The sequence below is a fragment of the Chrysochloris asiatica genome, unplaced genomic scaffold (genome assembly GCF_000296735.1).
Source record: "Chrysochloris asiatica unplaced genomic scaffold, ChrAsi1.0 scaffold00121, whole genome shotgun sequence".
NCBI classification, from domain to species: domain Eukaryota; kingdom Metazoa; phylum Chordata; class Mammalia; order Afrosoricida; family Chrysochloridae; genus Chrysochloris; species Chrysochloris asiatica.
The window spans coordinates 6,500,921-6,512,993 of record NW_006408639.1 but is presented as its reverse complement, the minus strand read 5'-3'; the positions used below and the strand labels follow the sequence as shown (position 1 = coordinate 6,512,993).

Sequence of the window (12,073 nt, the reverse complement as noted above, 5' to 3'; positions counted from 1 at the left end):
GGGTTGGAATCAACTCCATGGCACTTAACAACATCATTATTTAGTGTGCTAACTGATGCATCCTATGTGTGTTGGCCCCTCAGAATATAATGCTAATAGACTATTGCTACATCTTGCAGACTCATTCAGAAACAGACTGCTGAGTGAGGCAGCTGAAATTTGGAGACCAAAACGAGGTTCACAGCACATAGGTAGACATTCAGCAAATCACCTTGCCCATAAATGTGGAGCCCTAGGAAAGCTCAGTGAGTAGCTTTTGAGAACTTAGAGCTTGCAGTTAGTCTCTACCGTTCAACACCTTTGAAGCCATTTTTAAGACCACAGTGTACAAGAGTATTTGTGTGTGTACTGGGGAAAGACAGTAAGAACTTTTCTGTAATAAACAGGTGCTATATGTTCGAAACTAACAGCTGTTCTGCAGGAGAAAGATGAGGCTTTCTGCTCCCGTAAAGGTTTTCAGCCTCGGAAACCACTGTACACAGTTGCTGTGAGTCAAAACCAAGTCCACGGCACTAACCACTACCATATTACAGTATGTCAATAGCCAGTGCAACAGCACCTTATAGGAGTCATGTCTCTGCAGCCTGAGCTAGAAAGGCCACAGGGGCAAGTTCCGCTGGCAGAGAGCTTGGAAAGCAGATTGAGTGCTGGCAAAGATTGCTGTTTCTTGTATTAAAGTGCCATCTAGTCGGTTCCAACCCATAGTAATCTTGTATAAGGTTTCCGAAGAGCATCTGGTGAGCTTCAACTGCTGACCTTGCAGTTCAAACAACTTCACATTTAAACTAGAACTCAGACGGGATAATTTTACCACATGTTGTTAGGTGCCATCGAGGTTACTGCAAGGTTAGCAGCTCAAACCCACTAGCCGCTCCTCAGAAACCCAATATTGGGCCATTGCTATTAAGAGTTGAAAAGCTGTTTTTTAAGTCTGTGAATCTCATTATGGCTACTTCTATTTTAAACAAGGAAACCTTAATGGATAGAATCAAGAGACAGCTGCGTGAGTGGGATGAAAATTTAAAAGATGATTCTCTTCCATCAAATCCAATAGGTATTGAAAGTCAGTTTTTCTTGTAACCCATATGTACCTTTGGTCAAAGAAATTATTTGATGCCTTTCTGTATAACGAGTCTAGCTTTTTTGTTTATTTAAAAGTGGTAGTTTTATAAAACGTAGCATTTGGGAAAATATGGGAACAAAGTTCTTATTCGGTGAGCCTTCTAATTTTAGGCAAGCTTTCCATAATAAGTTCAAATTGTAATGGCAGCCTCTCATTTCAAACTCTGTCTGGTATTTACAGACTCCCTTTCCCTATTTTCTTATTGTGTCTGTGAAAGAAGCAATACCAGTTCCAACAATCAGCTATTTACATGTAGTCTGTTTGGTTTTCTAGTTTCTGTTTAGCTATCTTTCTAATCTTTTTGGCACATAAGTGACTTTTTCTAACTTGTGATTGATTCATATTTGAAAGAAGACATTTCTAGAAGGAGTTTGGGAAGAGAGCTTCTTAAGACTATATGCTTAATAGTAGATGTACTGTAGTTTGCTTTCAATTGTTCAAAATCGTATACTTTGGAAACCCTGTAGGTAGATAAAGGTTTGTTTGAAAAGGAAGCTAATTGAGGAGTTTAAAACTGAAAAACCCACAATGTCTTTAAGATTTTTCTTACAGAGTAGCTGCTTGTCTTCCTATTGATGATATATTAAGAATTCAACTGCTAAAAATCGGTAGTGCTATCCAACGACTTCGCTGTGAACTGGATATCATGAATAAAGTAAGTGAAGTGGATTTTTGTGTCACACCCATGTGTAATCAGCTTAAAGAACTAGGCTCTATTCTTAGGCCCAGTAGTACAATAAGTGCTCTACGGTCCAGCTGTGGGATCATGCATCATGCAGTTTGACTAACAGTATATCCTTGTCATGGTTTACAATAAAAATATGTGGCAGGTTACAGTAGTTTTTGCTTTCCTTTAAATCTAAATTTTTAAATACGGTTGTAAGGGTATTTTGTTATTCTTTGTGTAGGACCCTAGGAAAGTTTCTTGCTGCATCATTTTTCTCACTAATTTATTCTAAATTTTCAGTGTACTTCCTTTTGCTGTAAACAATGTCAAGAAACAGAAATAACAACTAAAAATGAAATATTCAGGTGAGATCTTTGTTTTGCATTTACTCCTGAATATGTTTTTCAGCTGTCTTATCTGAACTTAGCCATTTTCTATATAACACTTAATTGGCATTAAGGAATTTTCTAGCATTCTTCCTGACTGGTCACTCAGGGCAACAGTGGCACAAGTTACTCATAGGTTCTGAGCGTGGTAACGTGAAACAACTGCGCCTTAAGTCTCCCAACATCTTCCACATCCCCAACAGTTCTTTTAACATGAATGCATCAAACACTGTATGTAGTCTTATTACATAGCGCTAAGGATCAAATAGCACATGCATTGATGCTGCAGTGTAAGAGGATTTGAAAGTCATAAGCAACTGCTGCCTTTAATTGTCTACACAAGATGTCTTTAAAAGAGGTGGGGACCTGTGTATAGTGTGTGTGTGTGTGTATATATATATAGTGAGGGAGGTTTAAAAAACTAATACAACCTTTTGGGTCAGAAGAAACTGTATGTCTTATGCCAGTGTTAGGAACATTTTATCATTGTAACCATTATAATTAAGTTTTTAAAAAATTTTTCATATTTGTTCTGTTTTAGTTTATCTTTATGTGGGCCGATGGCAGCTTATGTGAATCCTCATGGATACGTGCATGAGACACTTACTGTGTACAAGGCTGGCAACTTGAATCTGATAGGGCGACCTTCAACAGTGCACAGCTGGTTTCCTGGGTAATATTACGGTGACCTTTCATTTTTGTTTTCATTGGGTAGAAAAGAACCGGACTACCAAGCAGAGTTGATAGAATTATAGTAAAAGGTATTCATTTTACATGGTCTATTTATGGCTAGAAACAGCTACATTTTGCATAGTTTCTTTGAATGTAAACTTTGGTATCTTCCAAACCTACTTTGCTGTCAATCAACTCTTTAATTACCCAGTGAAAATAATTTGGTAAGTGCTGTGGAGTCAGTTCTGACTCACAGTGACCCTGTACCGGGTTTCAATCAACTCTGAAGTCCAGCACATTAACCCACAGTGCCATCAAATTCTGTCATGTGTAAACCAGAGACTGTCCCAAGCAATGATAAACTTAAAAGATGCAGCAACCATTGTATAACTTAAATGTTTTAACACAGTGTTACCTGAAGACCAGTAGAATCATGTGGGAACTTGTTGGGTTCCTTTAGCCATACCACATTTATGTTTTAATCCAATTTCTGGATTAGCCCTTCATTTTTAGATGTAGGCTGAATATAGATTACTGGCTGCTTTTGTTATTCTGGACCTAGAACCTTTTTGCTTGAAATTATACTTAGCATTCTTTAGAAAACGGAGCCCGTAGTGTTTATTTCTTGGTAATTTTTTTTGGAGTTGAATACTGTTGCTTATAAAGGTTTAACTCCGACATCAGTGTACATTTCTTCAGGTGGTTGCCGTTTTGCAGCCCAACTGTAATACAAACAATATTATATTGATGTAAACCAGCAGTTTATATCAGTAAGACCCATTGTGTTAAAAGAAAAAAAGCATCATCATTTATGAGCATAGTTAAGTCACTAAGTTATACTGCTGCATTACCATAGTGTAATATGCAAATGGATCAGGTACTCAGCTCAGTCCTTAGATGTTGGGATAGTAGGCTTACCTGATGATAGACTATATGTAGGGCAATGTGTCTGCTTACATGGTACCTTCAATTTTGTAGGTATGCCTGGACTGTTGCCCAGTGCAGGATCTGCGCAAGCCATATTGGATGGAAATTTACAGCTACCAAAAAAGACATGTCACCTCAAAAATTCTGGGGTTTGACTCGCTCTGCTCTGTTGCCCACAATCCCAGACACTGAAGATGACGTAAGCCCAGACAAAGTAATACTTTGCTTGTAAACAGAAATGATAGGGATAAAGTTATTTGAATTAATTCACATTTTAAAATAAAATCTGCTTTGATATTGTATTACCTGGGATTCATATCTGAGTAACTAGCAACATTAAATGAAGGGCTGCCGATTCTTAGTCAAGCTGTATATGAAAATATTAAGTTAATAGTACTGGAGACAGTGAAAAGCAATCTACGATGTAAGTTTGGTTTCAGGAATATTTTAGTAGCTTGGTGTTCATAAAGGTTATCTTGAAAGTGATGACATTGTTTTCTGTACAAATACTGGATAGGAATGTTTTAAATTCCTAGAATGTGTGAGCTCAGTCATGTTTAGATCAGTGTTTCAGACAAGTAAGTCCTAAAAGCTCAGGTGCCAAGCACAAAATGGTTCGTTCTCTTCTTGAAAGAAAAGCAAGTTGGTGTATATTATTTTTAAAGGGCTTTGCTCCTCTAAGATACTGATTTGTAAATCTTGAAAATACTGAAGAGTTAAAATATGCAGTTTAAGTCCCAAAATAAAGTTTTCATTTCAAGTGTTAGTGAGAAATAATATTTGTGTATTTTGCTCAGTGTTTGTTTGAACTGTAACTGCAATTATTCTGTTCCATACATAAAGCTTTGTGGGGCAGAAATGCTAAAACATACCCCCTTTCATACAGGTTAGAAGTGGCATTGTATTTTGTAAGCTATTTTGTTCGGTGTAAATGGAAGAGAATCTGTAAGTAAATTTTAAAAATAAAGTGAATAAAACACTTTTCTTAGATAATGTAAAATATCTACTACTCATAAGCAGATAATCTAACTTTTTAAGATAGACTGATTTGCCACCTACCTCTTTGTGGCTTAATTCAGAGGGGAATGTATAGGGTCAAGTAGCAGCTGGTTGACATTGAACTGCTGATCTGGCGGTCTAGTGCTTTATCCCACAGCGCCACGCCACACCAGAAATCCAAAAATGAACTTGTTTTCTTATCAATATTTAGTTTGTGAAACATATTACCATGTTGCAAATTTTAACGTAAACAATGAAAAAAGCAGCTTGAGAATGCTGTTTTAATTGCTTATGGTATGTCTGCTGCCTCATTTAATATGCCTAAGACTGTTATTCTAAGCTCTACTTAGTGATAAAATAAGCTTGTGTTTCTAGATTTAATCATTTCACTGGTTGATAAATCTAAACCAGTTATAGTGAGAAAACGTTTTTCCTTTGCTTCCCCAAAGGATGTAAGCTCAGAATGTTCTAGTATTTACTGACATTTGCAAATAAAATGTTCTGATATGTAAAAACATGCATATAACACTATTTTAAGGTATGTTTTTTAATATGCATGCTTGCTGTATAGAGTAGTAGGAATTCTAAGCTGGGTTCTAAATACATATTTTAGTATTAAATACTTCTAGGTATATTTAGTAATTTGAAAATCCAAAATTGCCACTGGTCACATGAAAAGAAAACATTGTTTGTCCCAGGCAGCTACTGTTTTAAGAGCAATTTTAGTAGTTCCCTATGGTATGTAAGTCAACTGTGTATTTCCTCAGAACTATAGCGAAAGAATTACAAGGTTCAGTGACATAAATGAGATTTAGAGGTAGACTTGAGTAGAGATTATGAAATGGAAATTTTTCTTCTGCAGCATATTTACTCTCTGAATCTTGCCAAAGGAGTGGGGGAAAAGGCTAGTACCAGACACATCGTACCTTTTAGTAGCCAGCCCATCCGTTTATGTCTTCTTTATGTAACTCAGAAGTTCTTCTTTTTCCATTTGGTATCCACTTTTTTTCCACTGTTCTCGCAACTGTTGTAACAGAGCTCCAATTTCTTTTCCTGAAGAAATGCCTGCTTTTCTGATGTCATGGCCACTCACAGGAAATGGAGGAACGGTCCACTGCTGCATGACCTTCAGGAGACAGTGCTCTCCTTGGTACTTGAGTAGTTCACACACACGAGTAGTCGCGTCAGGTTCCCTAGACTGAGTTCAGAATCAAGCATTTAGTTTTATCACACAACACTAGGGGTCTGATGCTAAACTTGACCTATCAGTTAATCAACAGTTCACAGTCAGTGCAGATGATTTACATATTGACCACATAGACCCTGTTGGTTATACTTCACTAGATGCTACTCAAGGTTACTGGCTACTTACATCTATAATAAAGTCCTGATAGGGTTTCAGTGGTTCTGAACTATCCGTTGCTTTAATTAAATCCTTCCTATTTTTAATTAGAAATAAACCAAGATTCTTCTCTTCTTTTGAAATCTTCAACCTCAAATCCAATTTCATGATATCATCCTGTACTTTGATTAATGAGGCCAAAAGAGTCATAGGTTTTGGTGAAAATCCTTCAACATTCTTACTGACTTTGTTAAATTCTTCTAAACTTGCATTAGTAGGTAAACCTGTGGAGACAAAATCATTAAGTTTTTAAAGGAGATAATAAATTTAATATAAATTTCCTACCTTATCACTAAGGACTTAAAGTCTAGAATCACTGTTACACTGTTAGGAACCTCTCCAATGTCACCCTCCACAACCTAGGGGGAGGCCCTAAAATGCTCCTACCACCAGATGTTCCAGGGCAGTGCTGGTGGAAGTGTTAGAAGCATTCGATTTCAGACTCCTGCTTGTACCACCACCTCCTACCTCACTCCGTGCAAACTGTGCTCTGCTACTAAGCTAAAAAGAGCCCCAGTGGCTTACACATTGGGCTGTTACCATGTGGTTGATGGTTCCAATCCACCAGCTGCTCCACAGTACAAAGATGAGGTTTTCTGTTCCCGTAGAGATTTACAGCCTCAGAAACCCTAGACAGGGTTGCTTAAGTTGGAACCACTCGACAGCACACAACAACTGAAGTAAAGCTTACAGGTTTGAAACCACCTACCAACACTATGAAGAAATGTCTGGCAATTAGCCTCTGTTAAAGGTTACAGCCAAGACAACTGTGAAGCAGTAGTCTCTGCTAATACACATGGTCACCCTGAGTTGGTATTCATTCAACAGCAACCGATTTGGTTTGGGGTATTTATAATATATCCAAATTTCTTCAAGTGTAATAAATATTCCCTTTCTGAGGAGTATCATTTATAATGCTGAACTATTTCTAACTACAAGTCACTAGTCTTAGTACATTTAATAACTCAGTGACTCCTACTAAGGTCTCTTATTAGATGCTATTATTGTCCTCCTCCTGTTTTAGATTCTGAAACCAAACTGTAAGGAAGTAATCCATGGCATAAAACAAACTGGCAAAGCCTCATTCAAGACCCCTGTCTGAATGCCCAACTGCACAGTTCTTCTGTGTGCTCTCTCGGAGCTAGCTATTCCACACCCATGACAAAACTGACCTGTGCCAACCTCAAAAATGTATCTTATTTTAAAATATTCTGTCTGTCCCTTAATACCCCAACTAGTGAAATGTTTTCACTGCCCAAAATTCAGACATACAACTATTTGCTCTCACCTATGTAAGGAGCCACATCAAGATCATAGATAAGATGAACCAAATGATTTACATGGTTACCCACAAGAATTTTCTTCAACTCCACCCAAATTCTCTCTCCTGATATTCCAGCCAAGCCTTTTGCATTTTCTGCAATTGCTTCTAAAGTTTCAGGATCGTGGTCACCAGGTTTTTCAACAATTCTCCCATAAAACCTACAAGACATAAAGTCTCAGTTACAGCCTCCGTGTTGACATATTCACATACTTGGTGATGTACTTGTAATTTCATTTAAATTGTTAAAAAATATCTATTTATGAAACATCTATTCTTGTATCATCTTTTTTTGCATTAGACTACCACCAATGCATGTAACAGTAAGTGCAGCCCTTCACAGATAAACAAAGCACATGGCAGAAAACCACATCTCAGGGAGGGACTAAGTCATGACAATTATAATTCATATTGCATTTTTATTATTGCTTATGAAACTATCCAGAGTAGTTCAAACAATTAAGAGCTAGCTGAAGTCCAGGGTCTTTTCTGGAATCTCAAAAAACTGCTGCTGCCCACAAAACTATTCAATTGAATATTTTATGTTTACCAAATTCAACCAAGTTTTAAGTATGTTTTATATGTTGATTTCTTTCACTGGTCATATTATAGGCACAACTTTACATTTCTGTGTATGTGTGTGTGTGACTGTAAGCCTTATGGAAGCAGACATGTTCATTCAGGACTCGTATTTCCAGCACCTAGCATGTGGTTGGGCTGCGGCAAGCACTCAAATATTTGTGTAATGAAAGAAGCCATACCATTCAATGAGAAAGAAACAAGTGACTTAAAGCTAAAAATTCTGTAAAAGGTCCCACCTCATCTTTCAGTTTGTCATACTGTGGTGGGCTTTCATGTTGCTCTGATGCTGGAAGTTACACCACCAGTATCTTAAATACTAGTAGGGTTACCCATGGGGACAGATTTTAGTGGCGTTTTCAGACTAAGACTGAGACCAACTACTTCTAAATGTATAGCCACTGAAAACCTTATGAAAAACAACCGAATACTGTCAGATAATAGTACTGGAAGATTAGCCCCCTCAGGTTGGAAGGCACTGAAAATACAACTGAGGAAATATTTTCAAAGTAGAGTTGACTGTGAGGATACAAACGGAGTCAAACTTTCAGGCCCTTCATTTGCTGATGAGGCACAACTCGAATGGGGAATGAATCTAGGAAAGTTGGAAATTGTCAAAATAAACTGGTATTGGCCATTTTAATCTGACAATATTGGTTCGTAAGGCCAGGAACAAATTCAGAAGAGATATCATTAAATTCTTTGTCAAAAAGCATTTCAAGATGTCTTGAAGTACAATGCTGTCTGTGCTAGGGTAGTATCCACATGCCTATAAGAGTGATCAGTTAAAACAACTGTCATTCACAATAGTGATGATGACATTGACGAATTCTACCAACTTCTTCAGTCTGAAATTGATCAAACATGCAATCAAGATGTACTGATAATTACTGGTGATAGATGGAAAAAAAAGGTAGAATCAGTAGTCGAAAGAGGGCCCTGATGACAGAAACGATGATGGAGATTGCATAACAGAATTTTGCAAATTTATTACAAATACCCGCTTAAAACAACATACGTGATTATACACATGGACCTCGCCAGATGGAATACAAAGGAATCAAATTGACAACATCTGTGACAGTAGACAGTGGCAAACCACAGTATCAGCCAAAACAAGGCTGGGGCAGGATGGGGAATACACCATCAATGGCTAAAATTTTAGAGTTCAGGCTGAAGCAAAGGAAAATTAAAACGAATCCACAGAAGCCAAAATGCTTCCTTGAACATATCCCATCTGAATTTAGAAACCATCTCAAAAACAGATTTGATGCACAGGACACTAATTATAGACCAAAGACCAGAAGAGCTGTGGGATGACATCAAGAATATCACACAAGAAGAAAGCAAAAGGTCATTTAAAAGACGGAAAAGAAAGAAAAGACCAAACTGGACGTCCGAACACACTCTGAAACTCACTCTCCAGTGTAGAGATGCTAAAGAAAAATGGAAGAAATGAGGTGAAAGAGCTGAATAGGAAATTTTAAAGGGCAGCTCAAGAAGACACAGTCTAATTTTATAATGAAATGTTCAAAGACCTGGGGAGTTAGAAAATCACAAAGGAATAACACACTCAGAATTTCTCAAGCAGAGTGAACTGAAGAAAAAATTCAAACCTCGACATGCAATACTGAAAGATTCTATGGGCAAAATACTGACTGGAGAAAGCATCAGAAGATGAAAGGAATATTGTAGCAAAAAGAAGTAACTGATGTTCAACCATTTCAAGAACCAACAGTACTGAAGAAGTTCAAGTTGCACTAAAGACATTGACAATGGCGGAAAAACAATGCTCTAGGAAAAGATGTAATACTAATAGAAATCTTTCAATAAATTGATGCAGTACCAGAGGCACGCTCATTCATCTAAACCAAGAAATTTGGAAGGCAGCTACCCAGCACAAGAGATCCATTCCAAAGAGAGGTAACCTAGCAGAATGTGGAAATCATTTACTATGCAAATGCTTTTGACTGTATGGAACAGGACAAGTTATGAATAACATTGCAAAGAATGGGTAATTAGACATTTGATTGTGTTGATGAGCAACTTATAGATAGACCAAGAGTTTGTTGTTCAAATATAACAAGTGATTGATGGATTAAATGGATTAAAACCAGAAAAGGTGTGTACCAGGGCTGCATTCTTTCACCATACTTATTCAAAGAGTATGCTAAGCAAATAATTGGGAAAAGCTGGATTATATGGAGAAAAATGTGGCATCAGGATTGAAAGATTCGTTAACAACCTGCAATATGCAGATGATGCAAGCTTGCTTCTTGAAAGTTAAGAGGGCTTAAAATACTAACTGATAAAGATCAAAGACCACAGCCTTCAGTATGACTACACCTCAATGCAGCGAACAAAAATCTTCACAACTGGACAAAAAACAACATGATAAATGGAGAAAACTTTGAAGTTGTCAAACAGTTTTGCTTGGATCCACATTCAACACCTACAGAAATGGCAGTCAAGAAATCCAACGCGTATTTCAGTAGGCAAATCTGCACAAGATCTCTTTCAAGTATTCAAGAGCAAAGATGTCAGTTTGAGGACTAAGGTGTGTCTGACCCAAGTCATGGTATTTAAAATAGCTTCATTTTCATGTGAAAGTTGGACAGAGTACATAATAATACCCTAGAAAAATTGATGCATTTGAGCTACGGTATTGAATATTGAAACTACCACGGACTGCTAGAAGAACAAACAAATCTGTGTTGGGGTTTGAAAGAGGTAAAGTCAGAAGCTCCTTTAAAGCAAGGATAGCAAGACTTTCCTTTCTCACACTTTGCACATATTATCAGGAGGGACCAGTTCCTTGAAGACATTATGCTTGGTAAAATGGAGCATCAGCTCAAAAGGAGAAGGCCCCAGCGAGGTGGAATGGCACAGTGGCAGCACCAATGGGCACAGATGTAACAAAAATTGTGCGAATGGGGCAGAACTGGGTGGTGTTTCGTTGTGCTGTGTGTAGGGTTAATATAAGTCAGCACCAACTCACCAGCACCTAACAACATAAAAAGATCACCATTAACAACCAACCAACTCTCTGCTGTTGAAATCGGTGTGTATTTGGGGATTAAAGATGTGTCCAAACTGACTCAATGGAACTTTAACAACATGATATATCTATGGCATGCCTCCAGTGGAGCCAGACATTGGGATGTCATCATATTGTACACTCACCTGTGCATATCACACTGCCAGAATTAATGCTCAGATAAGGACATTATTAAACAGTGCACATTGTTAATGTACTTTTTGAATATTCTTACCTGAAATATCTTAAAATTCTAAGATAATCTTCTTGTATTCTCTGTTTAGCATGTCCAACAAATTGCACTTTCTTATTTTTTAAATCTTCATACCCATTAAAGTAGTCATATAAGGTGCCATCAAAGCCTAGTCATTACAAAAGAGGAGGAAACATCACTATGTAGCACTAAGAATTAGAAATCTGAACAAAATCAACTAAAAATTATCATGAACAAAAAATGACAAGGTTAAGAGTTAAGCTAGTCTTTAAAATACTATTAGTTGGGAATTATGTATTTGTCAAGGGATTACCCAAAATTTATAAAGAATTACAATTCAACAACAAAAATCAGCCCAATTTTAAAAAGGGGCAAAGAACTTGAACAAACATATCCCTAAAGAAGATACACAAATGACTCATACATATGAATAGGTGCTCAAACATAAAGCATTGTTGTTGTTGTTGTTGTTAGGTGCCATCAAGTCGGTATGGACTCATAGTGACCTCACACAGCAGATCGAAGTTCTTAGATAAATGCAAACCAAAATCACAATGAGACAGCACCACACACCCTCTAGGATGGCTATAATTAAACAGTGCACAGAAAATAACAAGTGTTGGTGAGGATGTGGAGAAACTGAGCACTCATCCACTGCTGGTGGTAATGTAAAAAATGGTGTAGCCAGTGTAGACAAGTTCTTAAAAAACTTAAAAACTGAATCCGTGGGGAGAACAAACAAGATG

The 12,073-nt window shown here is 37.3% G+C and overlaps 2 protein-coding genes across 3 annotated transcripts in view; one reads left to right on the top strand and one right to left on the bottom strand.

The window, feature by feature from the left end:
- Window positions 1-4,007, top strand: part of CRBN (cereblon) — a 34,038-nt gene extending 30,031 nt beyond the window's left edge. For both annotated transcript variants that reach the window (XM_006868666.1, XM_006868665.1), the window contains exons 7-11: window positions 970-1,054; window positions 1,663-1,778; window positions 2,091-2,155; window positions 2,718-2,849; window positions 3,827-4,007. In XM_006868666.1, the coding sequence (XP_006868728.1) occupies window positions 970-1,054; window positions 1,663-1,778; window positions 2,091-2,155; window positions 2,718-2,849; window positions 3,827-4,007 (579 nt within the window). The remainder of the gene's footprint in view (window positions 1-969; window positions 1,055-1,662; window positions 1,779-2,090; window positions 2,156-2,717; window positions 2,850-3,826) is intronic.
- A 1,694-nt stretch (window positions 4,008-5,701) lies between these two features.
- TRNT1 (tRNA nucleotidyl transferase, CCA-adding, 1) overlaps window positions 5,702-12,073 on the bottom strand; it is a 33,127-nt gene continuing 26,755 nt past the window's right edge. The window contains exons 4-7 of the mRNA XM_006868664.1: window positions 11,349-11,475; window positions 7,465-7,658; window positions 6,147-6,400; window positions 5,702-5,972 (exon numbers count right to left, since the gene is read on the bottom strand). Coding sequence (XP_006868726.1) covers window positions 5,724-5,972; window positions 6,147-6,400; window positions 7,465-7,658; window positions 11,349-11,475 — 824 coding nt within the window. The 3' untranslated portion in view covers window positions 5,702-5,723. The remainder of the gene's footprint in view (window positions 5,973-6,146; window positions 6,401-7,464; window positions 7,659-11,348; window positions 11,476-12,073) is intronic.